The 26,183-nt window shown below is 37.0% G+C and overlaps 1 protein-coding gene across 7 annotated transcripts in view; it reads right to left on the bottom strand.

Annotated features, from left to right (window-relative positions):
• The window catches only part of LOC109082278 (signal-induced proliferation-associated 1 like 1), an 80,150-nt gene that overhangs the window by 29,933 nt on the left and 24,034 nt on the right, over positions 1-26,183 (bottom strand). For 5 of the 7 annotated variants that reach the window (XM_042746218.1, XM_042746217.1, XM_042746216.1 and 2 more), the window contains 3 exons: positions 2,309-4,018; positions 1,068-1,198; positions 134-322 (listed from right to left, as the gene is read on the bottom strand). In XM_042746218.1, the coding sequence (XP_042602152.1) occupies positions 134-322; positions 1,068-1,198; positions 2,309-3,800 (1,812 nt within the window). In that variant the 5' untranslated portion in view covers positions 3,801-4,018. Of the gene's footprint in view, positions 1-133; positions 323-1,067; positions 1,199-2,308; positions 4,019-15,751; positions 15,807-22,923; positions 22,970-26,183 lie in introns of those variants that run through there. The other 2 variants (XM_042746213.1, XM_042746215.1) reach the window with 2 other exon arrangements.

A 26,183-nucleotide genomic window follows, 5' to 3' on the forward strand; every position in this document is an offset into this window, starting at 1 on the left:
AGAAAAATAACCATAAAGAGGAGCATTTTGCTATATTTATGTGCTATTGCATTTTAATATTTTTACTTAACCTGTTGTCTACATGATTCAACTCGTCCTATAAAACTAAAAAGGGAAGGTAAGATCATAATACCCCCTGTTCATCCAGTTTCATCAGCTGCTCTGTGACCTTGGGTGTGTTGAGGGCAAGACGTAGGCAGTGGGCATTGAGCTCAGGTACAAGGTACTCCAACACCTCCTTTAGAGGCAGGCCTCGAGCCAAGCCATGCTTTGAGGTGGAGGGCACAGCATCCTCCAAAATGGAGCCCCGTAAGGTTGTTAACTACAGACAGAAGGTTAGAGATATGACAGAGAGATGTCTTTGTATTATTGTTTTAAATATGTGTAGGCATACATACAATTATCTGTATAACATTTGAAAATTACAGGTGTGTCTCAAAGGGTGGGTGTTAAATACTGTTATAACACTTTCTCAGAAAATTAGTACTTGGTACTCCAGAATCCAATATACTAGGGTCTTTTAGTACCTGCTTATTATGATTCAGAGATCTCAAACACCTGAAAAGGTGTCATAATGAGTGGAACAAAAGTTTTATACCAAGCTAAACCACATCTGCCCACCTGCCTATCTCAAAATAGCAGTGGAAAGATTGCCATGTTGGGCTGAGCATCACCTCAGTCATAAACGTATTAAGGCCCATCAGAATGCATGTGAATCATAAGCAGTTTCTATAAATCATGCCAAAGACTGAGGTCACATTTAAGAGCCTTTTGTGTTATAATTAGAGATATGCATCCATTTAAAGCTGCTGTCAAAAGCGATGTGATTGAGAAGCAGCATGGTGACGAGCCAGTCAGAGCACAGTGTGATCTGTGCCGAGCACTAGCAGAGAGAACTCACCTCTAAGCAAGTTATATAAGATAGCAGTGGGTGTCAGACCTGGATCTCACTCATCGCTAACTTCTTAGAATTAACTTTCTGTGCAGGCACGAGGAAGCATGTTGCATTCAGACACTACAACAACTATATATGCCAATGGAATTGGGCAGTGTGAATGAGTGCTCACCCCACTGGTTCTGAAGATGATTCTGTAGTTGTATTGCTGGCCGTGCTCTTTGTGATCCTCAAGTTTTTCCCGACGAATACTGACAGCTACCGGTCCCAGCGTCTCATCGACACCTAAGTAGTTCCAGTGCTCTGAGGATTTTAATAATTTTTCAATTAATGATTTATTAAATTCATTAAAGACAACAGCAATATAAACAAGTGCCATAAATAATTAAGTACAGATCTTACTATAAACAAGTTAAACACATTTTTAAACAAAAATTGATTTTCTTTTTTCTATTGCCAATTGAGTTGGATATAAAGTGGGATAAATCAATAATATGTATATAAATATTTGTCAATTTTAAAAGTTATTAAATAATTATTTTACTACAACATTTTACTACACATATAAACATGAAATAAATTTTAAATATATCTACGTTTTAAATGTGCTTACATTTTCAATTTGAAAAGTGATTTCTTTGCATCTTATTTTTTGACTAAAAGGGATAGATCACCCAAAAATGAAAATTCTGTCATTAATTACTCACACGCATGTCATTCCAAACCTCTAAGATGTTTGTTCATCTTCAGAACACAAATTAAGATGAATTTTTTTTTTTATGAAATCCAAGAGCTTATTGACCCTGCATAGACAGCAATGCAACTGACACTTTTCAAGGCCCAGAAAGGTAGTAAAGACATCCTTAAAATAGTCCATGTGACATTAGTGGTTCAACCTTAATTTTATGAAGCTACGAGAATCCTCTTTTTCGCCATGGTATTCTAATGAACAAGCGTCGAAGAGAAGAAATTGATAAAAAAAAAATTATTTTTTCTTTCTTTGTGCATAAAAAAGTATTCTCGTACCTACATAAAATTACAGTTGAACCACCAATGTTACATGGACTATTTTAACAATGTCCTTACTACCTTTCTGGGCCTTGAAAAGTGTCAGCTGCGTTGCTGTCTATGCAGGGTCAGAAAGCTCTCGGATTTCATTAAAAATTTCTTAATTTGTGTTCCAAAGATGAACAAAGGTCTTACGAGTTTGGAACGACATGAGGGTGAGTAATTAACAACAGAATTTTCATTTTTGGCTAAACTATCCCTTTAATCAATTGACCATTGATTCCTTTTTATGTGGAGTGGCACTCCTAGCCCTCCATACACAACCCTAATTTGCATGAATATCTCCATTGAAAAAATATTACCGGTACATCAAGTGTACCATTAATTCAAAATGTTAACACTCACCTCTCAAATAGAAGTACTTCCTGTAATAATAAGCACCCAAGTCCACATGTTCTACTATGTTGCTCTTTCCACGATCATGATGGAGACTCTTGCCATCCTTGGGGGCTTCAAGAACAGCCACCCCTGCATTGCTAAAATGTGTGTTGGGAGCTCTTTCAGGGGATCCTTCTTCATCTCTGGAAGAGCTAGAGGCACCACTGCCGATACTGCCCTGTTTGGAAGGGCTGATGTTCCTCTCTCCTTCACCGCCAATTTCGTTCCGGAAACATGGGCAGCTGAGGACCAAATCGTTGCTCTTGTCATCACCTGAGTCTAGAGAAGGCCCATCCTTGATGTTGAGCTCTTCCTGGCTGCCACAAGGGGAGCTGTAAGCCCCACTTTGGGTGGACGATAGAGAAGAAGTGTTGGAGGCCGAGGCTGCGGCTGCAGCAGATGCACCAGTGGTGGTGTTCTTCCGCTTCACAGCGCTTTGCCGACTCTGCACAGCCTCATTCAGGTCAAACAGAATGCTCTGGACATCAAAGTGCGCAAAACCTTTCTGGCAGACCCATGGTTTAGGAGGAGGAACCACATCATCAGACTTTCCGTCTTCCGCGTCGGAACCCGCACGTGACGAATCACCTTCGGCTTTGACGCTACGTAGTTTGCGGAATATGGACTCTCCACCTGTCTCTGACTTTGAACGCCTCTTCATGTGTTTTTCTCTTTCTTTCAGGCGACTGGCAGGACTGCCACGAGGAGGACCAAGAGGTCCATCGGGCAAGTCGAGGGCAGTTTGTTTATGAGCTACTGTCAGCAATTCACTTAACTTTTCAGGGGCAGGGCTGCGCTGGTCCGGAGCGTCGGTCTGATATCCTTTGAGCATGTCGAAGAAGCTTTCGCCAGACACACCATGCTTGTCGATGGACGAGGTACTGCCGTACTCTCGATGCATGGGCGTCCATCCTGAGAAAGACCAGCCCTCGCTACCATCGCCGTCTAGTTCACTTATGGTGATGTCGCTGTTGCTGCGCTGCCGTATGCGCCGCATACCCTTCCGGGGAGACCCGAGATACCCATCGGGTGAGAGGAAGCGATTGTCTTTGCCTTTGCTATGCATCTTGTTCTTCAGAGTGTTGTGAATGTTCCGCAGCATGGATGAGTCCTGAGGGCTGATCAGGTGACCGAGCTTGCTTGACAAGTTGCTCTGGGCACTTCCTGTGGTGGTGGAAGGGGAATCCGTCTCCACTGTGATGTGCCACACCCCACCTCCATTTCCACCCCCTCCCCCACTTCCTCCACTGCCGCCATCTTTCCTGGGGGGCCAGTCGGCAACCCTTGCTCGGACGCCCATTTTGGGAACCCCGGGTGTGCCAGTCAAGTGCGTGCTTTCACTGCGAGGGGGTGGTGCACCTCCATTGGGCAAGCGCAGACGGCGAGTATAAAACTCATCTGTGGCGGGAACAGAGCCGCCCACAGAGCGTTCAGTCTGGGATCGCTTTAGACTGGTCATGGTACGGCTAAGTGGCGGAGCTCAGCACTGGAGCATGCCCGCAGTATAGCTGAAATAACGAAGCTTGGGGAACATGGGTAGCCACTCAGCTGGAGAGACCAGAGAATGGAGGATAGATAATTGCCCGATGAATGTGAACTTTAAAGTGAACCTGAATCAGGCACGTGTGCTGATCATTAGGTGATCTGACCTTCCTCCTCTCATCCCTTAATGCAGAACTGAAACAGAGAAAAATGAGAACAGTTTAAGAATACAGTAATAATAAAATGGAGAAATAGAAAGAAAGGTAAATAGAAGGGCCATGGACGAGACAAAGCTGTTTAACATGGTAACAACAACAAACATACAGCATCACAGAAATTAAACAGAATGGCAATACCCACCCATCATAACACTTAAGTGTTTTCTCACGAGAGGTGAGTGGCATGTTTTGTGTCAATAAGTACCAAGAAAAAAAAACAATATTGCTTCCTTTAATCATCTAGGCAAGACAATTTTCCATAAAATGCATTCAACTCTAGGGAAAGAAAAGCGGTCAAATAATATTTCTTTATTATCCAGTTCCAGCCATAGTTCAGGGTGGCAGGCCTTTAACTGCAACATTGATCATATACTTGGCTGTGCCAAAGGGCAGACTACACCACATGAATAAATCAATGCCACCACCACCATGGAGAGGCAAAACACTGCACAACTCTAGACAAACCAAATCGACTGACTAGATATCCGCATGATGCTTTTGAGTATGATGCAACTTTGCAATAAGCAGAGATGATCAGAAGCAATTCAGCAACTTTAATTCGAACATATTATCTGCCACATGCCTGAAAGTACAATCCTGCTAACATCAGATTAAATTACTGCAGAGAATTGCAATAATATTTATCAAATGAGCTCCTATTGGTTGATATTGGATATTTAAATGTAGGCACTCATTTTTCTCTATTTTTAGATTTTACACTTTCAGATACTCATTAAAGCTGACATTTAATGAAAATGTAATTCTGTTTTTTAAAATTACAATCAACTGCAAGCTTGTATCCATTTTTGAAGCAAGTCCCTTTCCTAAATTTTTTGATAACCAGTTACACCATATGTCACATCACAACAAAAAAAGATCTGTCGCTACTTCCATTTTGTGCGACTTCCAAGAGTACCTGCCAAAAATAAACATCTCATCTCTACTATAGAGAAATATATTACTATTTATTTCAAAATAGATGTTCACATATTTCATACTTAACATTATAATGAATGGTTTTTAATTCTAAAAACATGAGTTTTTAATTCACTTAACATGTTATATTGAAAAATTATTGCATTTTTTTTTAACTACAAATGTTTTATACAGACATAACCTGAAAATAATTACAGGCTTATTGGTACTGAGCATTTTAACAATGTCTCTAAACTCATTACGTTGGAGAAGGAAAAAGTATATTAAAGGAGTCATATGACGTTGCTAAAAAAAGAACATTATTTTGTATATTTGGTGAAATGAAATGTTGTTATGCCGTTTAAGGTTAAAAAAAAATATTTTCCACAAACTATACATTATTGTTTCTTCTCTATGCACCGCCTTTCTGAAACGTGTCGATTTTCAAAAAACAGATTATAATGTCTAATACTGTTCTTTTACGCATTGCATCGGGCCGCATAAACATAAAACCATGTCTGCATTTGTAAACAGAGAAATGACAAACAACCAGCACTGCTCTACACTGCTAAAATCACGTGTTTGAATAGTCAGTAGCAAATCCTTTAAATATGAAAACGTACACTGCATGAACATTTGGGCGTTGTTATGCAAATCTTCCCACACAGTGATGTAGACATGTGGGGGCGTGTTTAAATCTTTGCAACTTTAGGGATCTTATCTATTCATGAACAGATTGTAACACTCCAAAGAGAAAGGAAAACTTGAAACCGCATCATATGACCCCTTTAACCTGGAAAACCCTTGACACACTTACAAACTGCTTTAACCTTGTAAGATTACCAATGACTAAACCTAAAATGAGACCTGGGTTCAAGGTCACACAGGTAAAATATAAATACAGCTGGTGGCTCTACATGTGTATAAGGCCTCATTGCTTAAATTATAATGCACTACAGATGAACATTGTTCCCATATGACAGGAGAAGCTCTGAATTATCAGTTTCCTTTGTTTCCTGGCAACCATCTGCCGAGTGTTGTGGTGCAGAGCGGCGGTGCTGCTGGGTTAACCTTAATGGGAGAGCTGAAGCCCAATGACTACACACACCTACATAATCTGCCACACACACCACAGGAGATCAACCCTGGGAGAAGAGCAATGCTTCACGGTGACATAGACAGAGCTAAAATTATCAGATGAAAAAAACAAATGACCTAATATTCTGTGTTTGATGACAGCATGTAGTTCAACAGCAAGAGTAAGCACTATTACTTCAGCAAAATAAAGAAATCTATTCCCAAATAGGGCGGTTGAATTAAACAATAGACATCCAGCTGAATCACTGGACAGTTTTAGTTTATGAATCACATTTGAAGTGCTAGACTCTATGTATGTGCTGATGAAAACATGAGATAATCTTCTTCCTGCCGGTGAGTCCTGACCTTCCGATGGCTGGGAGGGGTGTGTGGAGCGCTGGGTGTGGCAGCACAGTAACCCCAACACACACTCGCACACACTGTAGATGAGGTCATGCCATGGGTACTTCCATTCTTTGAGAGAGTGCTTTTCCTCTTCAATCTGCTCACACTCAGAAATCATGCTGTAATAAATTTCGGAGATTGCAGCACAGGTGCTTCTGCAAGGCCGAGAGGAACTCTGTGGCTTAGTCATACACAGCTGCCAAATTATAGCCCAAAGTATGACATATGGGGGCAGCGCGGGCTGACAGATCCCATGTAACCAGCTAATGAGACAGATACCGGTGACAAGCTTTACGAGGGAGACCATGAGTAGGGCAGGGATGACTAACACGGCAATGAAAACTTTAACTCTGAAAACAAATCTCTGACAAAATGTGACCTTATAGCACAAGACTTTATAGAAAGAAAGACACAGAAATAGAAAACAGCGTAGCTTTTAGATATAACATAATAAAAATTTTCCCTTACAAAATAACAATTTTCCCTTACAAAAAAACATTCAGAGATTCCTGGGTTGGCAAAGATTTTTGAATGGCTTTGAAAGAAGTCTCCCATTCATTTCAAAACAAACAGTAAAACAGTAATACTGTGAAACATTCTAATATATAATTATTTACAACAATAATTTATTCCTGTGAATACATTTTCACAGCTTAATTTTCAGCAGTCTTCAGTGTCCTCATGTGATCCTTCAGAAATCATTCTTATTCAGAAATCATGCTGATTTGGAGCTCAATTAACTTTTTTTTTTTTTTTTAGCATTTTTTGATTAATAGAAAGTTCAGCATTATGTAATAATGTAGTCTTTACATTTATGTAGTATTTAATGTCATTTTGTTTAATTTTAATTCAGCTTTGCTGAATACAAGTACTAAAAAAAAAAAGTACATTCTTTATAAAGTTTAATCTTAAATTTTAGATATAGGCTACACAGCTCCTACTCTTAGAAAACTATTTTATATTGTTTATGTCACATTTCCAGTTCACCAAGTCATTATCTACAGTACCTGTAACTTGAAGCACCCTTAAGGGATTCCTATCAATCCAAGCCTAAACTAACATCCCAGCTTTAACTACTACACTAATTGGTTTGCACTTGACAAACTGAATCAGATGTGTTAGCTTAAGCTGGAAACAGTAGAAAAACATTATGTTGGGGTGAAAACAACTGTTCAAATGAGACCTGCAGCCAAGTGTATGGTTGGACTGAATTGATGAATTCTGTATAAAATAATAAATGGAAATTGAATTAAATTCCTGAAAGAATCTGGTTCAGTCTGCAATAAAATACACACAGAGGTACAAACCTTTATACAAAAAGAAAGCTGAAAAAAGAAAAAGACTGACATTTAAAAAAAAAAAGAACAGTGTGGAAACAAAATGCACCCTCTCTGTGACCCCTAGAATTAAGCTGTCTGTTTTTCCCTGCTTTGCCTTTAAGAAATTTTCATTTCACAAGTAAAATGAGCAGCGCTTTTCTCCACAAAGACACAGGCTGTGAGACTCAACTCCAATATAGTTTTAACGCCCACCTACTTCAATAACATCCACTTCGCAAAGCCTGCATTACCATGACAGATTCAGAAAGCAGTTGATGACTAAATCATCATCACAAAAATTTAACCAAACAAAACAAACATATATCAAACCAGCTGGCATCACTAACCTCACAAACAATGGGTAGATCAAGTTTTTCATAAACAAGTTAGCATCGCTAATGTGTAAATGTTAATGATCATTTGGAGATGCATTCATCAACATTACAAAGTAGAGGAACATTTCAAGGTTGATTTTAACAAAAGCTCTTTTTGGGTTGGGAAGGAGGCTGGCTGCTCACTTTTTCACAGTACATCATTATTTTCCTCCCAAAAGACTGAGGAGGAACTGGTTCCTCTTTAGATGACCCCTTCAAAAAAACTGCATAAAAATATGAGAGATTTATCCATAAAGCAAAATAGTTTGATTAGTTAGTCCCAAAAATGTGACAGCTGTAAGTCGTAAAAAAATGGCAGGATTTCCAACCACAAGGAAGGAATAAAGAACGTCTGGAGGCTCGGAGGAAACGTGGTACTGGGCTGAACTCACTTGAAATCTTTCTGCAAAACCAAGAAAGGAAAAACAACAGTGTTGAACACACAAGAACAATTCATATAATTGCAGCCTTTCAGACAAAAGGACAACCGCTTTTAGGAAAACAACGCCCTCCACACAAGCTCAACAAAACTGCGGAGAAGTGGATATTTCCAAGAAGACTTTTTGGACCTTTGAAAAGAGCACATTCCTTATTCATTCATTGACCTAGCACAAAACCAGCACAACTGTAGGGCTCTATAAATTCTGCAATGCCGAAAACATGAACGGCATCACAGAATCCAGTCATAAAAATGGAATTTACTGTATAAAGCAGAATATGATGACAAGATACAGCAAAAACCTGGATGACTAAATCACAATATTAAATATGAAGTCTGCCTGCTCTGCATGTGTCTGTGTGAATGAGGATTTTGTGCATTCCTTTTATTACCACCATTTGTTAATACATTTTTATTACCTCATAAAACTCAGAATCCAGAAAGAGTAAACCAGACATTTCTGGGGTAAAAAAAAAAAAAATAATATATATATATATATATATATATATATATATATATATATATATATATATATATATATATATATATATATATATATAAAAAACAAGGTTTCCCATACATTGATTTATTTTAGTGCGGGCTGCCACAATATCACAACTGACCGCCACAAATAGATTTTCCAAAAGGCTTTGACTTCGTTGAATAAAAGTGAGCACTGCAGGTTTAAAAAACAAAAAAAGGAGAGGGTGTTTTTATATCACTGTATTTCAAAGGAAACAAACTGTCTTCAGAATATTTTTGATGTCACTTCATTTCATCTTGCATGCAATGCCTGATAAAGCAGCGTTTATGAGCAGAGCGCTGCTTTGTGTACAGCTGTTACATCCCTCCCTCTCTAAAAGCGCATATATTACTTTCTTTACTGTCTTTACATGCTATCGGAAACTTTCTATCTCCCACTAATGAAGTCATGATTACGAGCATGTTGCATTATTTTCTGTTAAAAATAACAGTGAACTGGTTTGTAAATGTTAATGCTTAGCCGAATTAATTTGACCGGGAGCATTCATGTGAGCGCTGCTGCAGTCTTAGGCCCACCCCAAATGCTCTCATTGGTTGAGACTCGTGATGACACCCATCCCAAGCAAATACTGATCAACATCCCAACCCTCCTGTATGTATGTGTATTCAGAGCCAGTGAGCAATGGACTTTTATAATAATAAAAAACTGAGTTTATGCGTGATAAAGTAATTGTCGGCATTAATCAATTAAAATACATATTTTATTTATTTATTTATATATACACATGCATATATATACAAATCTGGAATAAATAAATTAACTCTAGAATAAATCAATTATATCTGGAATAAATAAATTCAATCTGGAATGAATTAATGAAAAAGTTTAACAAATTCTTAAAGTGTTAAAGTTTGAAGAACACCATTGTTCAGAAATTATAAAAATTTTATTAAACCATTCAAACAGAATCTAGAAAATGTAAAACTGAAAACACAGGATGTGAAAAAAAGATTTCAGACCCTACAACTGGTTTTGTCATGTCTCTCTTCCATAGCCACACTGTCTTCCCAACTGTAAAAAAAACCCTCTCACCCTGTCACACGCACCTCATCTTCGCTTGGCTAGCTGATGACATGACCCATTTTTGAGTCACACTTTCAGGCCACGGAAAGACAACACCTGTTGTGTGAGGTGTGAGGACTAGTCGAGACGCTTGGCTCAGACCACCCCTCGGCCTTACAGGAGGATGATTAAAGCTTCAGCATGTGACTCACCTCATTCCAGAGAGGAGAGAGCGCGAGGGGGACTGTCGGGAGGCAGACAACATGTCTTCATCTCTGCTCTGATAAATAACTTCCATAGTATCAATAGTGACCTGAGTTTCTTACTGCCATGTCCTGTTATTTGAACTTTGTAGAGCTGGAGAAAATGTGAATGATGTGGTTGTTGCTGTAACTATCTCATTCCTTTTACGCTTCAAAGCGCACTTCAGGTCAAAAGCGGGGCGGCATGAGACTCTATAAAATGTGCTACAGACTAGAGACTATCTGCAATAACTTTTATACTGTGGCCCAATTTTTTTTTTTTTTTTTTTTTTTTTTTACAAAATCTGACATCAATCAGAAAACTAACTGTATCACAGAGCAAATAGCAAACTAAATAAATCTTTAAAAAAAAAACTAATTTTTAAATGCTACAAGTGATTTTAGATTTTTGTCATAACATAAAAGTACTTTATGAAAAAATATTCATGTTTGAGGTTTTTTTTTTGTAATTAAAAACAGAGAAAATAAGTCATTGAATCCAATCCAATATAGGTTTATCATTATAGGTATCCAGTATAGATTAAAAAAAAGATTTCAAAGGTAAAACATTTTATTTTATATGTACTATATTGTCTATCATTAATTGCAAACCAATTACAAACACTATATTATACATTTTATGTATATAAATAAAATGCAATACTACCCAATATTGTACCAAAAAGACTGTCCCTGATGTACTGCAAAACACTTTGAATGAAGTATACACTACAAATAATCATATGTTACCATGTCACTTTAACATTAACATTTACGAAGTGCAGGGCAACATCCAAAAACAACCGTTTCAAACAGACAAAACCTCCTTCCTTTACAATCACTCATCATTTTCCCCCCAAATTCTACCGTATCAATGGCAACCTGTGGTGCACCTCAAATTATGAATTAAGGAGGAATGTGCTTCTGTTTTGATGTGTACAACTGGGAACACGTAGCCATATTTGCAAAAGCAAGACAAAGTGGTGAAGCTGATTTCTTGTCCTCAGTTATTTGCCAGGCAGAAGGTATTCTGCCTCAATTTTTTTTTGTGAGTGACTACATTTAAAGGCTTTTTTTGTGTTGGCAAAGGAAGCCATGAGCAACAACATAATCCTGCATTAACACAATATTTAATGGCAGAAATATGAATGTAAACACACAGGTTTTTGCTGCCTGGTGGTTGATGATAAAACCCCTCATTTTTCATCCATCAACCATGGAAGACAGTGTTTACCCACTAAAGAGGAACCACTCGGCTGACTGAGGTTGATGTGGTCTCCCACGCACCCACCATATTTTCCTTGCCTTCCTATTTCTTTTTTCTCACATTCTCCCTCCTCCCAGTCTGCCTGTCCATCTCTCTTTCTCAATACATTTTTGTTTCTCAATGCAGGAAAGACATGAATGAGAACATGATTCTCACTTGCTCATCCATCACACTTTGGTGTAGAAAAGCAGCTTTAAAATAAATAATTATATCAGTATGATATAATTATGCAAACAAATTTGCCGTTTCTGCCCATGCACTGAACTGGAAAACTAGCAAACTAAACAAACAAAGAAAAGAGAATGTTTCTTAAGCACATTTCTCTGATAAGTTAATGTGTTGGTGCAATATGCTAACCCTGAAAAATATATATATCATCAAATTTTTGAACAAGCAGCATAAAACTTTCATTTAAATGCAGCAATTCATCAGAGGTGAGCAGCATTCATTTCCAAACGCACCACGGTGAGTCTGGACTAATCTCCGAGGCGGTGAAGCGGTGTCATTTCACCTGTGATGCACGCATCAGAGATTAAAAAAGCCAGCAGATTTCCTCTCCTCTGTCTGCGTGATTGAGCCATCAGCGCATGAATCATCAGCCAGCAGAGACAGGAAGAATGAAATGCAGATCTAGCTGCTAATCTTTTTTAACAGCTGTGATCATACGTACAAACACACACTGCTGCTTCATTGGTGATTCAGCCATACACATGACAAGCTCACACTCCGCTGGGGATCTTGGGTAAAAATCAATACCAGCCAGGGATGGAGTTTACCTCTGCGGTATGTGTGAGAAAGGCTGAGTTATGTGCAAGCTCCAGGAACTGATAAAACCAAAGAGAAAATCAATTGAAAATGGTCTGAAATTGTTCAGGAAAAATGTATCTATTATTCCCCCAATAATATCACCATATCCCAAAGCCTTTCTTAGTTGCCCATTCAATGGACTTTCATCAACCGAAGCTCCACTAAAGATCTGACTCATTGTTAATAAACTTAGTTTGATGTAGGTTTGTTCTTGGGTCCAATCACATATTTCTTGCTCACTGAAAGAGATGAGACCAATAAAATGGCCCATCTTTCTCTCTCGCACACATAATTGACAAGTATTCAATCTAACGCACAGTATGCAGTATGACATTAAATAGGAAAGCTGTTCTATCCGCTCACATCAGGAAAGTCACTGACATTTCCTAAATACACATTTACAGCGCACCTTTTTTTTTTTTATACAAAAGCTAGCGCCATCATCTATAAATAAACTGAGGTAAAATGCTCAGCAAGGCCATTTTAAAAGGCTTTATTCAACTAAACAAGGCCACTTCCTGTGAAAATGAAAGAGAGGTATGTCAGCATGGCAGTGGACATCATGTTTGTGGTATCGATTTGCATGAACTTTCAACTGGAGCTGCTCTCATGGTCTCCAGTACAGTGAAAAGTAAGCTGGATATATAATACTCAACCTCAGCCAGCACAGCTGCAGATATTGTTTGTAGAAGGTAAACGAAAGCCAGGATACACCGTGGGAAGCATTGTCATTTATTATGACATGATCCCTAACCTCTGTACTACACAAAGTTTAGCGAAAAAACAAATGTGGTGTAGAGGGTTTGCAAGCTTTAATTAGCTTAAATTCATATTAAAATAATAATAATAAAAAAAACAATACATAATAAACCTGTCAAATAATATCAGATAATATTCTGATTCAATGATGATTTTTTTTAGCAAGGATGCATTAAGTTAATCAAAATTAACAGTAAAGACTTTTACATTGTTAACTAAAAGGTGAAAAAAAAATGCTGAAATTACTGTTGTCACTATTGACAATAATAAAAATCTTTCTTGAGCATTTGTGCAGTTGAAAACTACCTTATGCGCAAATTAAATGTTTGTATCAACTCATTTTGTTTGAGTGTCTAAAAGTATAGTAACTGAATTTATTAGTTTGCACTCTGTTGTTAATTTTAATCTTTAATATTGTGCTAATGTAAAAAAATGAAAGGATTTCCTATATATATTTATTTAATTATTTATGTTTTAACGCCATATCAGCAACAATGGCTAAATTCATGGCAACACTGACAGTAGCATTTCAAAAATAATATGAAAATTTTTTAAGAACCAATCACTATACAAAAACATACAAGTAACAACAATAGTACTGATAAAAACAATATTAAACAATAAAAGTGCATTTCTGATTATAATTGAAACTAGACATTGTTGGGCTGAATTTATGTTGGACTCGTGGACATTTGTATTACTGATAAATGTCTTTTAAATGTTGATACTCCAAAATATTTGTAAAGCAAGCATTTTTATTGAAAATTTGTTGACAAAAACATTCAAAAGTAGTCACAAGTTATTTTAATTATTTGTGAGTTAACCAAAGGATAAATAAACTAATCAGTAAATAATTGATAAATAAAAAATGAAAAAAATCAATAGATTAATCAATAAAAAACAATAATTGTTATTAGCAGCCCTGTATAGTACAGCTCATTTTCAGAATGCAGAAAAGGCAGTAGGGCTGGGCGATATGTCAAAAATATCTTACTGATAATCGTCTTTAAAAATATCGCTATATCCGATAATATCGTCTACCCAAGCCCCACCTCCACCGCGCCCCGCCCCCACCAAGACAACATATAAAAAAACACCATAAACACACACCACGTAAATATTGCCACAAATTATTGCCACAAATTTCGTTTTTACTTTTCTTAGTTTGTGCTTAAACTAACAGAAAACATAAGCTTTGCTGTTATTTTGGTGTTGCTAATAATTTCCCCTCTGTTCTTTTCAAATTTGTGCTCGAAATTAATTTAGTTTTGTGAGGAGAACTATTGAGAAAAAAAAATAGAACCCAATTTTAAGTTCATCATGGTGAAGTTGGACATTCTGGCGGTGATTGTAAGAATGATAAATGCATGTTGATGTCATATAATAATGTCTTGAATAAAATATGGCCATTTTCCGATGTTTCTATTTCTTTTTGGCATTATCGCCTGTGTAGGTAAGGTTAGGTTACTTTATTCATACCCGCAGGTAAGTTTGTCGTGCAGTAAAATGACAGTGACAACCATCCATAACACAAATTCACAAACAACAATTTTTACATTGTTTACATTGTATACACGGTTTAAAAAAAATCTGTAAAATATTACACGGAAATGTGCACTGAAGGAATTTGCGTCTTTTAATTATATCGGTCATGCTTGTGGTTTTTCATCATTATTCAGTTTGTTTAAATAAATATTCAGAAACGCATGCAGTGCTACTTTGTCTTTTTTTCTGTTTAACTTTTATTAAACTGCAGATCAAAATAGAAAAGGCTTATACTCTAAATACGATAAATTATATTGGAACGCATCTCCAAAATAATTGCATACACAGATGGATGTTGCCATTACAGTAGTCATCGCCGAACAACAGGCAAATAAAATATAAACTGAGGTTGCAAAAGTGATTCGGTCAAGATCAGTTAAGGATTTTCATTTACTTTGATTAACATTATAATGACTGGAGGCAGCAGCTGCTGTCAATGCATGGATCCAATAGGCTACACCCTTGTTTTCTTTCTCAACTCTTTACGTTCACAACCAATTTTATTTATTATTTTATTTTATTAATTTGATATAATTCTGTATTTGTCCATTCGAATGTGTAAGAATGCCAGAAAGAGAGATCAGTCCAGTGTTCGCGTATATAAGAGGTGGCTTTTGTGCGTGCGCTTTGTGTAAGTGTGTGTGTGTGTGAGAGAGAGTATGTGTGTGTGTGCGCTCAGCTCGGAAAACCGCACGCGAGTGCAAAAGTGAGTTCTGTTTCGTCTTCTTGCAGTTGAATCTTTTGAAATCACAATAAATTTGCAAACAGAAATCAAGAAGAAGAATCAATGTAATTTTATAACAAGTAATTTGATTCCTGATTTTATGCATCTGATCTGATTTCCAAAATTTGAATAGCTTTTCGATACCCAAACCTCCTACAAAATTATTTCATTTTTGCATGCAAAAAGACCTGTATGGTGACAATGGGGCTATGTAAAATATTTTTTGCAACTTACTAGTTTGGTTTATCATTTGTCTTTTTTTTCCAGATAATGTCGATAATTGTCTGTTACCTGACTGTTCACATCGACATCGCGATACACGATAATATCTTCATATCGCCCAGCCCTAAAAGACAGCAAACAAAACTTCCATTGTATTGATTTATTCATCTTTAAAAAAATTTTTTAAAACTCATAAAAAGCATGGCAAATTCAAACAGTTGATGAGTCTGTTTTAAAGTCAAAGCAAAGTCTATTTTACATCAAAAGTACAATCCAGACCATCTTTAAAAATAATAAAACAGATTGTTTCTTCAAATGAGTGCCCTTCACTGCATGATAATGGCCCAAAAACAAGGGCCTCGTACATGCCGTCAACCGTAAGCACGTCAACCAGACGAATCTTGGCTCCCTCTACGAGAGAAACATCCACAATTCCACCGACAGTCCCTAGCAACACAGTCACAGGGATGGTAGGAGGAACAGACGAAAATAGCTAAGAGAGAAAGAGAGAAAGAGAGAGAGAAAGAGAGAGAGAAAACAGCAGGAGAAAGAAAAAGAACAAAAAAAAGAGAGAACTCTGTGGTGTAATTAACAGGAGAGGCTGTCAAACAGCCTCACACCATATAATTCCAGCCTTTCGGAGAATTGCATGAAAAAAACAGAAGGCCAGAGATTTGATGTTTCATTGTGCAGCTATCAAATGATTTTTAGATATTAAGGGCTAATGAAAAGGAGGTGGGATTTGTTGTCTGACAGGTTGATTTGGTTGCTTGTGTATTTAACTGAATTACAGACAAAGTCTGTTAGTCTATGAGCACGTTTGGCTGAGGTGTAAAGATGATGATATCGCTTATATAAGACACGTGGGAGTGAGATGCTTCGACAACCTTAAACTAAAAATGAAGTTTCTAAACATCCACACAAACTTCAGTCATGTGCTATTTGGCTCCAAAAGGAGATTGGTAAGTCACTCTGGTGATGCAAAAGGAGAGGTGCTATAAAAAATACAAAATCTGGCTGGATATATAGCTATGAATTGGGGCGCTCACTCCACTACCACAGGTTGGTGTAGGAGGAAAAATGTCAGTGAGTCATTACATCCAAAAATGGCTTTGCAATGAGCAGCAGTGCTTCTGATATCTGGCTCCTGCACTGGCCTGCGTGCCATCGCCATCCAAACACACAACTGTGCCCTGCTTCCATTTCTGGGAGGCGGACCATCTTATCTCAGGCGCATGCTGACGATCACCCAGCGCAAGCTTCTGGCTGGTTGATATATTTGTGGCACTGCAGAGGAGAGGAATGGAAAAACAAGAGTAAAGAAATGTGCAGATCCTCACTGCACCAGATTCATTTTTTTTCTGCCTGCTTTGCCAGAGAGAAAAACAGAGATGAGATGGCACAGGTTGAAAGTTCAACACAGAGTAGACGGTGACTCAGAAAGCCACTGTGATGCTAATCCAGCCGTTTCATCCTTGTGCCCTAGAGCGAGTACCTTAAACCGAGTTGCTACAAAGAGACTATTATTTAAGACCCATTGTAAATCTTCTGTGGATAAAAAGCAGGTGATGAATCCATAATGACTAGAGATAGACAAGAGTTCCTGCCTATTGTCAGTCCCAAAAATAACCAACAGCTTTAATGTTTTGTGCAAATAATATATGTACTTTTTTTTTTACATTTACATTTAATCATTTAGCAGATGCTTTTATCCAAAGCAACTTACAAATGAGGGAACAGAAGCAATCAAAACGGCAACAATACATGTGACACTGGACCACAAAACCAGTGATAAGGGTCAATTTCCTGAAATTGACAATTACATCATATGAAAGCTGAATAAATACACTTTTCATTGATGTATGGTTCATAAGGATATACAACTATTTGAAAATCTGGAATCTGAGAATCGCTAAAGTTGTCCAAATGAAGTTCTTAGCAATGCATATTACTAATCAAAAATTAAGTTTTGATATATTTACAGTAGGAAATTTACAAAATATCTTCATGGAACTAATCTTTACTTAACATACTTAAAATCAATAATTTTGACCCATACAATGTATTGTTGACTATTGCTACAAATATACACGTGCTACTTATGTCTGGTTTTGTGGTGCAGGGCCATATATCAGTGTTGTGACAAGTCCCGGTTAGTCTAATGCAGTACACATTGCAAGGTTTTGTTGCAATAAAAAGGAGATAGGAAAGAGATGTATAGAGAAAGTGTTATAGGGACAAGTTATTGTTTCATTTTAATAATAAAAATAATAAGTAGATAGAGCAGAAAAAGAATAGAGAACATTAGAGGATTATGTTTCTTTAAATAAATAAAAAAAGAAAACAAGTAGATAAAATAGAATAGAGTTTAGTGATAGAAGATCAAGTGTAGATGGAAGAGATGTGTCTTTAGACGTTTCTTGGTTTGAGTAGATGCAAAATAAGTGTCTATTTATCTGAATCATAAAATACTTCTTTAAAAAAAAACATTTAAAATATTCTTTCTGACCTCAAACTTTTGAATTGTAGAGTACATACAAATTCTAATCCATATTCAAAATATTACAATCATTTATGAGCATGTTAAATATGACTATTTGCATTTTACAAAACATATTAAAGACTTGAATCTGAAAATGTAATTTAATAAAACCATTTAACAGTGCTCCAAGAAAATTACATAAATTGAGAAGTACTTGAGAAGTACAGCAATTGATAAAGATCAGCACTTCTAAAGAATACCAGCTCTCTGAGAAATCCTCATAATAAGACCTTAAGTAGCTGAAAAGTTAATTTGGTTAATTAAGTTCACCTCTAGCTGCAGGAAACCATCTCCCAAAAAACAGAATATACACAATTCATGACTTGCAAATTCCAGAAAATGTCAGCATTTCCAAATACCCAGCACCGCGAAACTAATTACACACCTCAGATTTGCACAAGCATATATTTAAAATTAGAATAAAAATGTAAGCACAATTCAGGATAAAGTCTGGTAAATGGCAGGTCTACAGACTCTGTGGAGCAGACAGGAATGGAGTGAAGACAGTTCTCATCCCTTTTCTAACTGTGAATGAATCTCACTGTGCTATTCCAGACTAAGACCTGGACAGGTCATTAAGCTTCCTGGGCTGTAGCCAATAGCACCATTTTCCTCTACTGGGAGCGTATGGTGGCCAGAGCGGCTCGTATCATTCACACAGCAAAGGAAGTTCTCTTTCCCCTTTCTAGAACAGGAAGAAATAGGGAAGAACTGCAAGCATAAATGTGGATTAAAATGTACAGCTGAAAACTGAATCAGCACTCAACTAAGCAACAGTGACTCATTACTGCAAGCTGAGGGTAAAACTAGAACATGTCATTATTTTATTATTATTTTTATCCATTTGTTAACCTCCTTTAGGTGGCCTTACGACAGGAAAATCTAACTACAGAGCCATTCTCAGCACATTTCTGAAACTCTGTTGAGTTTCACGGTCCCAAAACTGGTGAGGAGAAACTGTCTGGGAGCTGCGATTATAACAGCATGGGAACTGCTGGGACATTTCTCTCCTCTGACTCACAGTGACACCTGAAGCTGTAAGGGGCTCATTCACACGGGATGCACTCTTGCATTCCCTTCCAGAGCTTTCAAGGCACAATTCGGCCAGCCATTTCTGTACTGAATTTTCTTTCTTGCAACTACTTAGCCACTGCTGATTGCTTTCACAGGGTGTTCAGAAACATTTGGAATTTATAACAAAAGCTCCTCGAGACCCCTGAACTCTGCTGAATATTGTTGTGCTCAGTTAAGGTGTTTCTGAATGCAACTTTTGCGAACAAACCCTAATCCTGCTGGCGTGAAGATTCAGGTTTGAAGATTCAGATAACAAAAGCCTCTTTGTGCTTGGGTCAGACAGCAAAGACTTCTCTCCACCTGAAGGCTTTTGACAGGAGCTGTCAGACTTTGTTCTCCCAGGCGGGGAAATGGAGGAAGTTTCTGAGAGCAAAACAGGATCAACCTGGAGGTCTGAACTCTGAAGGTAAACACACAGTGAGTTCAGAGAGAATGAGCAGAGCCACCCTCTCCGAATAAAGGTCCCATGAAGGTTGGATTTCCTCTCAAAACAAATTAGAATAACTTCATATTAAAAAGAATTGTGCAAGTAAAAAGAGTTTACAAAATGTAATAAGATTTCAGCACTGGCTAATGGACAAAAAAACACAAGCAATGATTGTGATCTTTTTACTTGACTAGCCCCGATTCAGAATGAATGGCAGAAATGTGCAAACAGGATGGTTTTAAATTATTCATTGGTTTATTAACAATCAAATTAAAAATATTGTTTTATTTTTATTAATTTATTTTGCATTGTTTTAGTCTTTTTTTTTTTTGCCAATCAACCTGTGGTTTATTTGTAATTTAATTGTTATTTTATTGTTTTATTTTAGTCTTTTTTTTCAGCCAATCAACTTGTGGGTTATTTGTAATTGAATTATTATTTTGTTTTATTTTATTGTTTTATTTTTATTTTATTTCATTGTATGTTTTATTTTATTTTGCCAATCAACTTGTGGTTTATTTGTAACTGAATTATTATTTAATTATTTTATTTTATTTACTTTTGTTTTATTTTAGTCTAGTCTATTTTTTTCAGCCAGTCAACTTGCGGTCCACTTTGAAATCTTCATAACAAGAAATAACAAGCAGTTCCGAGTCTCAGTGCAGACATTCTCTTCAGAACTGTGTGTTATTGTAACTAAATTGTAGGGAAAAGAGACGGTCATCTTTTACACAATATAATATGTCTGTGACAGTTCCTCATGAAATGCTCTAAAGCCATTATGTTAATAAAGACTGTATCAGCATATGATGAAACGAACCCCATTCAATAGCCTCATCTCAAAAACAAATTTTTCATTTATCTGCTTTATAGGCCTGTCAGATAAATCAGCCGCTGTTAGTGTCTAGAGAGATTTTACGATCCATGTTTTATGTAATTATCCACCCAGAATATTACCATTATCATGGTTTTACCTCCAGTCCTGACTTTTACTGCTTAACACACACAGGATAACTAAGTGTCCTTAAATCCAATAAATGGGATCTAGTGTTGTCTTTGGCCATCTTGCACTCCGTCCTCTTAACCTCCCCCTGGTTCAAACCTCCACAAGTTCTTAATCACATCTTTTGGGTGCACCTGCTTTTGCCAAGTGCCCTCCTATAATCTCCCTCTGCGGGGCTCATGTGAAAGACTGAGAGTGAGTGGGTGGAGACCAAAGCTGCTGTGCGGCTGCGAGGTGATGAGGGGAAGGTAAACGCAGAGGTTTCAGGACCGATTCGGCTCTATGCATTTATTTTGATAAATGAGGGTCGCCTACTCCTTTTCTCTATTTAACACAAATGCGATTGAAGACACAAAGATCTATGATTCAACAGAGGTACTGGGCCTCCATTAATTAATCAGGCTAAACTGAGAGAAGAGTGAATAAATGCCGTTGAGGTCTTGTTTTAAAGTGCAAGCAGCTGTACTCTCATTTAGAAAAATTATTTTGAAATTCAATTCAAAAAGTGCCATTTAATTCCTAAAGACTGAAGTTATGTCAAAGAAGGGCAAGAAAATAACCCACAGCTGAATCTTCAAACCAGTACAGCATCTGACAATGTTGAGCAGGTTAGGTCCATTCATTAAAAAAGGTGATGATGATCAAGTATAAATCATGATAGTAAAATTATGCATATGAGAATTAAAGACAAATTTAAATCTGGAGATTAAAACTGTAAGCAATTAGTTGAATTTTTAATATAGACAGGTCTTTTTATCACCATTCTAACCTAGATTTTACTTAATATTTTAAGCAGATATGAAGCTGCATATAGCTTTGTGCTCTAAAATATAAATGGCGTTTCTTTTCATTCATATTATAATTTAATAATAACTTTTTTATATTTTAATATATTTTAAAATGTCATTTATTCCTGTGATGGCAAACCTATGTTTGTGCACAGCCACATTTAATTGAATTGTTAGGCGACTCAAGATTTGGGTCTCGATATGTGCTGGAGACTTAAGTCTTATCAGCTTTGAAAGGAACAGCTCACAAAAAATAAATGCCAGTTTTAAACAATCCATTTACTGTCATTAAACTCTAAAGGCTCACTTAAACGGCAAAATACCAACCTTTTCACATTTCCTTGCTTAAAAATGGTTTAAATACATTTTCAAAAGCAACTCCAGTTCTGAAATATTCTGCAGTGCTCGGTTGTTAAATGCTCAAAGTGGACAGGTCAAATTTTTCTTTTTTCTTTTTTTTTTTTAAAAAAAAAACAAGAAGAACAAAACAGCGTGCTCTGATTTGTGTATGTCCTTAGATTCAAACAGTTTGAGCCGTGCCAGGAGTGTAACCAGACAAATCAGGTTCACAAAGGCATGGCAAGTTCATGCTTGCACTGTGGTTTTGAAGATTTCAGTGTTGTCTCGTCAAATGGTGCATAAACCCAGGGTGCACAGTAAGATAATAGCTATTGTCATTTAGCAGTTGTTTACTTGTCCAAAAGCAATACTACACATCCAACAGGAAGAAATCTTCTAGGAACATCTTGAGGTTAAGTGCTATATTGAACCCTTGTATTATGTTCTGGGATTTTTGAGCTGTGGGAAATACCAGTTAATTTGGTTCATTTTAATCAGTTATTTTATTCTTGATATTTTGTGACTTTTTCTCATTTAGGGCCAACATGCATGTAAAGTGAGGTTACACTGATGTGTTCTGAAGTGCACACAAATCATTTTCTGACAATTAAGGGTAACAGTTAAGGGGTTTAAAAAATGTGGTAAAACATTTTTAAAAATCATACTTTTTGATATTAATTGTTTGCAATGTGTGACAAATACCGACATTAAAATGTTTCTGTTCATACCTGATCCCTTCTTGTTTTTAATAATGTGATATTTTGGGAATTGCATTGAAGGCAATTAGGGTCAATTTGACCCGCTCCATCAAAATCGAACCCAGAAATCAAAAAAAAAGGTCCCCAGTTCATTCTCTCTAAACACTAGCACAAATCTTTAATCGAGCACTACTTAAAAGCTTTAAGACCAAATAAAATATCCTGTATAACAATGCTTTAATGATTCTTCTGCAAATTCACACTAGCAGAAATACGGACTGCTAATTTAACCAAAAAATAATTTTCAATGTAGGCATATTTTAAAGGGTTACTCCATCCCAAAATGAAAATTTTGTCATTAATCACTTACCCCCATGTCGTTCCAAACCCGTAAAAGCTTCATTCGTCTTCGGAACACAAGTTAAGATATTTTGGATGAAAACAGGGAGGCTTGAGACTGTCCCATAGACTGCCAAATAAATAACAGTGTCAAGGTCCAGGAAAGTATGAAAAGCATCGTCAGAATAGTCCATCTGCCATCAGTGATTCAACCGTAATGTTATGAAGCGACGAGAATACTTTTTGTACATGAAGAAAACACAAATAACGACTTTATTCAACAATTCCACTCCTCTGTGTCTCTCCAAATCAGCATGTCCACAGGACACAAATCATGCTATATATATTGATATTTAGAATATGAACACTTTTTAATAAATAAATATAATAATAATAATAATATTATTATTAACAATAAATACAGGATTTATTTATTTAGATAAAGGTCCAGTGCCTGGGCTGCTTCTACCATCGACACAACATCAGGTCACATGGTGCACTGCTGACAGACAGGTGTCATGGGAAATATGTGATATGAGACAGAAAATAGTCACTCTAGAATCCCGCTGTGCTGCTGCTAAGTCCATGAGTAATCCTGCTAGCAAGAAACTATGTATCAGCAGCAACGTCACGATACTATACATATCACAATACAGGACTGCACTGAATTTCACTGAATAGGCCCATTTCTAACTATTGGCAGAGAAGGCAGTTGACCTCTGCATTATGAAGGGCCTCCCTAACTGTACCACAGTACAATATAGGTAATGTCATATGTTTCATGTTTACATTCGGCACTCCCCACCAGGTGCAATACTCTGATTGTTTGCATCTTGTTTTTAGGCCCATAAATAATAATGCACTCGTTCTAATAAATTTAATGTACTCATACTAATATATTTTTTAAATATCATCTTAACATTGCTGGTAGGTTATCATTGCACAAATTAACACACTTTCTAAATTTAAAAAATAAAAATTAGATGAGTTTTAAACTAATGCGCTTGTCTTCACTGTATCTCGCACACACACGTTCAGTCACTCGAACAGATCACGTTGCGCGCGCACTCACAGACATTCAGCAAAACAAACTGTTTAGCGCTGCCCCGCAATTTTATCAATAAAATAGCTCAATCGCTCAAGAGCTACATTATCTTTCTCAACAAGGAGCTGGTAACATCATTGCTTCTAGAGGAATTAAAGCCACAGCTTCACTGTTAATAGACAAACGCGGCAAAACAGTGGTAATTCATACATGCACAGCCTTTTTTCAGAAAGCAAGCGCATTTATACACAGTGGAGAGAGAGCACGTGCACAGGGTTGCCAGGTTGACAAAGATAAGTAACACACTTAGCAGATATTTCAGTATTGCACAAGTGTGAAGCTCTGTCGGGGATTACACTTCTTTATATCAGGCAACCCCGCTTGTGTTCCTCTATGGCCAGATTAAACCTTGTTGTAGCCTACATATTATGCTCTATTCATAATTTTTTTTTAGAAACCTCACACTTTTCCACTGCTGCACACGTGCCGCTATCTCGTATTGTCAAATCTCTATGACGATACATCGTCGTATCAATGTATCGAACACAGCACTAAGAAACAGCATATACAAAACCAACCCAAAACCTAACTCTGTACAGATTTGTGTATTTATTCGTCTAAACAGAACAGGAGAGCACCAGTACTGATTCAATAACTCTTTTTATGTAAAACGAATCATGGTTTTGAGCAGTAACATCATTACTGATTTATAGTGTGTCACTGTGATGCCCACAAGGTGCCATAAAGTACAGCACAAGCGAAAAAGACAATGCACCGGAAGTTCTCTGGCCAGTAACCATGGTGATCAGCTCAGAAAGACTGAAATTACGGTGCTTAAAATCTCAAAGAAGAGATGTACTGACTGGACTGTATTATATAATGAAATGTATAAAATCATACATCGCTTTTAGTAAGTCCAGATGTTTGGAGAACTCATTAGTCATGGAGTTAGTCGACTGATCTTCAGTTCCATCTGCCGAGGCCTGAAGCAGATCTTATGCTCCGAGATCTCACTGAGTGTGTGAGGACTGGAGCGTTAGCAGCCATTCACACACACCCGTTCATTTCCTCTCTATTGTGTGCCTTTCTTTCCTGTGGACACTTTCAGCAGCTCAGACCACCCCTGTGACGCAAACACACCACAGCGAAATATACACATACTGCTCTTTTTAGCTTCATAGAAATAATGTGCTTACGTTGATAAACAGTTACCCACAGACGAGTGGTTAGTGCATTGAGTTGTGCCACTCATAGGGGAAGTATCAAAAATCTGACAACTACTGACACCCGAATGTAATATTCACGTAACATATTTGCTAGCTTTTGCACGTCAAAATTTCCTGAACTTATTTGGCATTTTCCCCTCTACTGTTTTTCCTCTTTTACTGTTCCCATCAATAAAGACAAAAAAAAGTAAAAACCTGTTTTATCATGTAACCATGGATACTGCTCAACAACCAGAGAAACCTGTTTGGGGTGTTGAAACGGCATACTTTCCCTGAGTATAGTTGCTTCCATCTCCTTGATTTTTCCTTACTGTGAATCCACAGGGAGCCCCATCAAATCCCTCACAACACATCCAACGCTTTACCACTTACTCGCCCACTAAATGCCAATCTTCCGCCCCATCTAGCTTTCTGCGGCTGACCGGTCTGGATCTGTGTACATGTGAAGCTGTACTGGAGATCTCCACCAACAGGGGAGGACCTCATTTGTCAGAGAGCCCATTATCTATAATGAGCCTCAAGCTTGGACAGATGAAGCTCGGGATCAGTTACATAAACAACGAGAGAGAGGAATTCCTTCAGGTTATGGGGGAATATCTTGGAAAACCATTCAGTGTTAGTCCATAGAGGCTTACTGTGGTTTAAAAAAAAAAAAAAAAACACACATTTATTGCACATTCAACTGTACATTTAAATGGATTTGGATGTTCTCCCCAAATACTGACACCTTTTGACCAATGAATTACCATGATTTTTCTAGATGTTTGTGAATGATGGATTGAAAAAAATATATATCTTATAGAGATTGCACTCAAAAATACCAATTTACAGCCAATTAATTATTTGAGAGCTGCACGATTATGACAAAAAAAATCATAATTGTTGATTATTCCCTTGAAATCGTAATTGTGATTAACTACAATTATCACAATTTACATTGAATGATGTTTATACCATTGTTTGATGCAACTGCTTGCCATATTTTTATATGAAAATAAACAAGCTGTAAACACTAACTGA

This window comes from Cyprinus carpio, chromosome B20 (assembly GCF_018340385.1).
Source record: "Cyprinus carpio isolate SPL01 chromosome B20, ASM1834038v1, whole genome shotgun sequence".
In the NCBI taxonomy this organism is placed as follows: domain Eukaryota; kingdom Metazoa; phylum Chordata; class Actinopteri; order Cypriniformes; family Cyprinidae; genus Cyprinus; species Cyprinus carpio.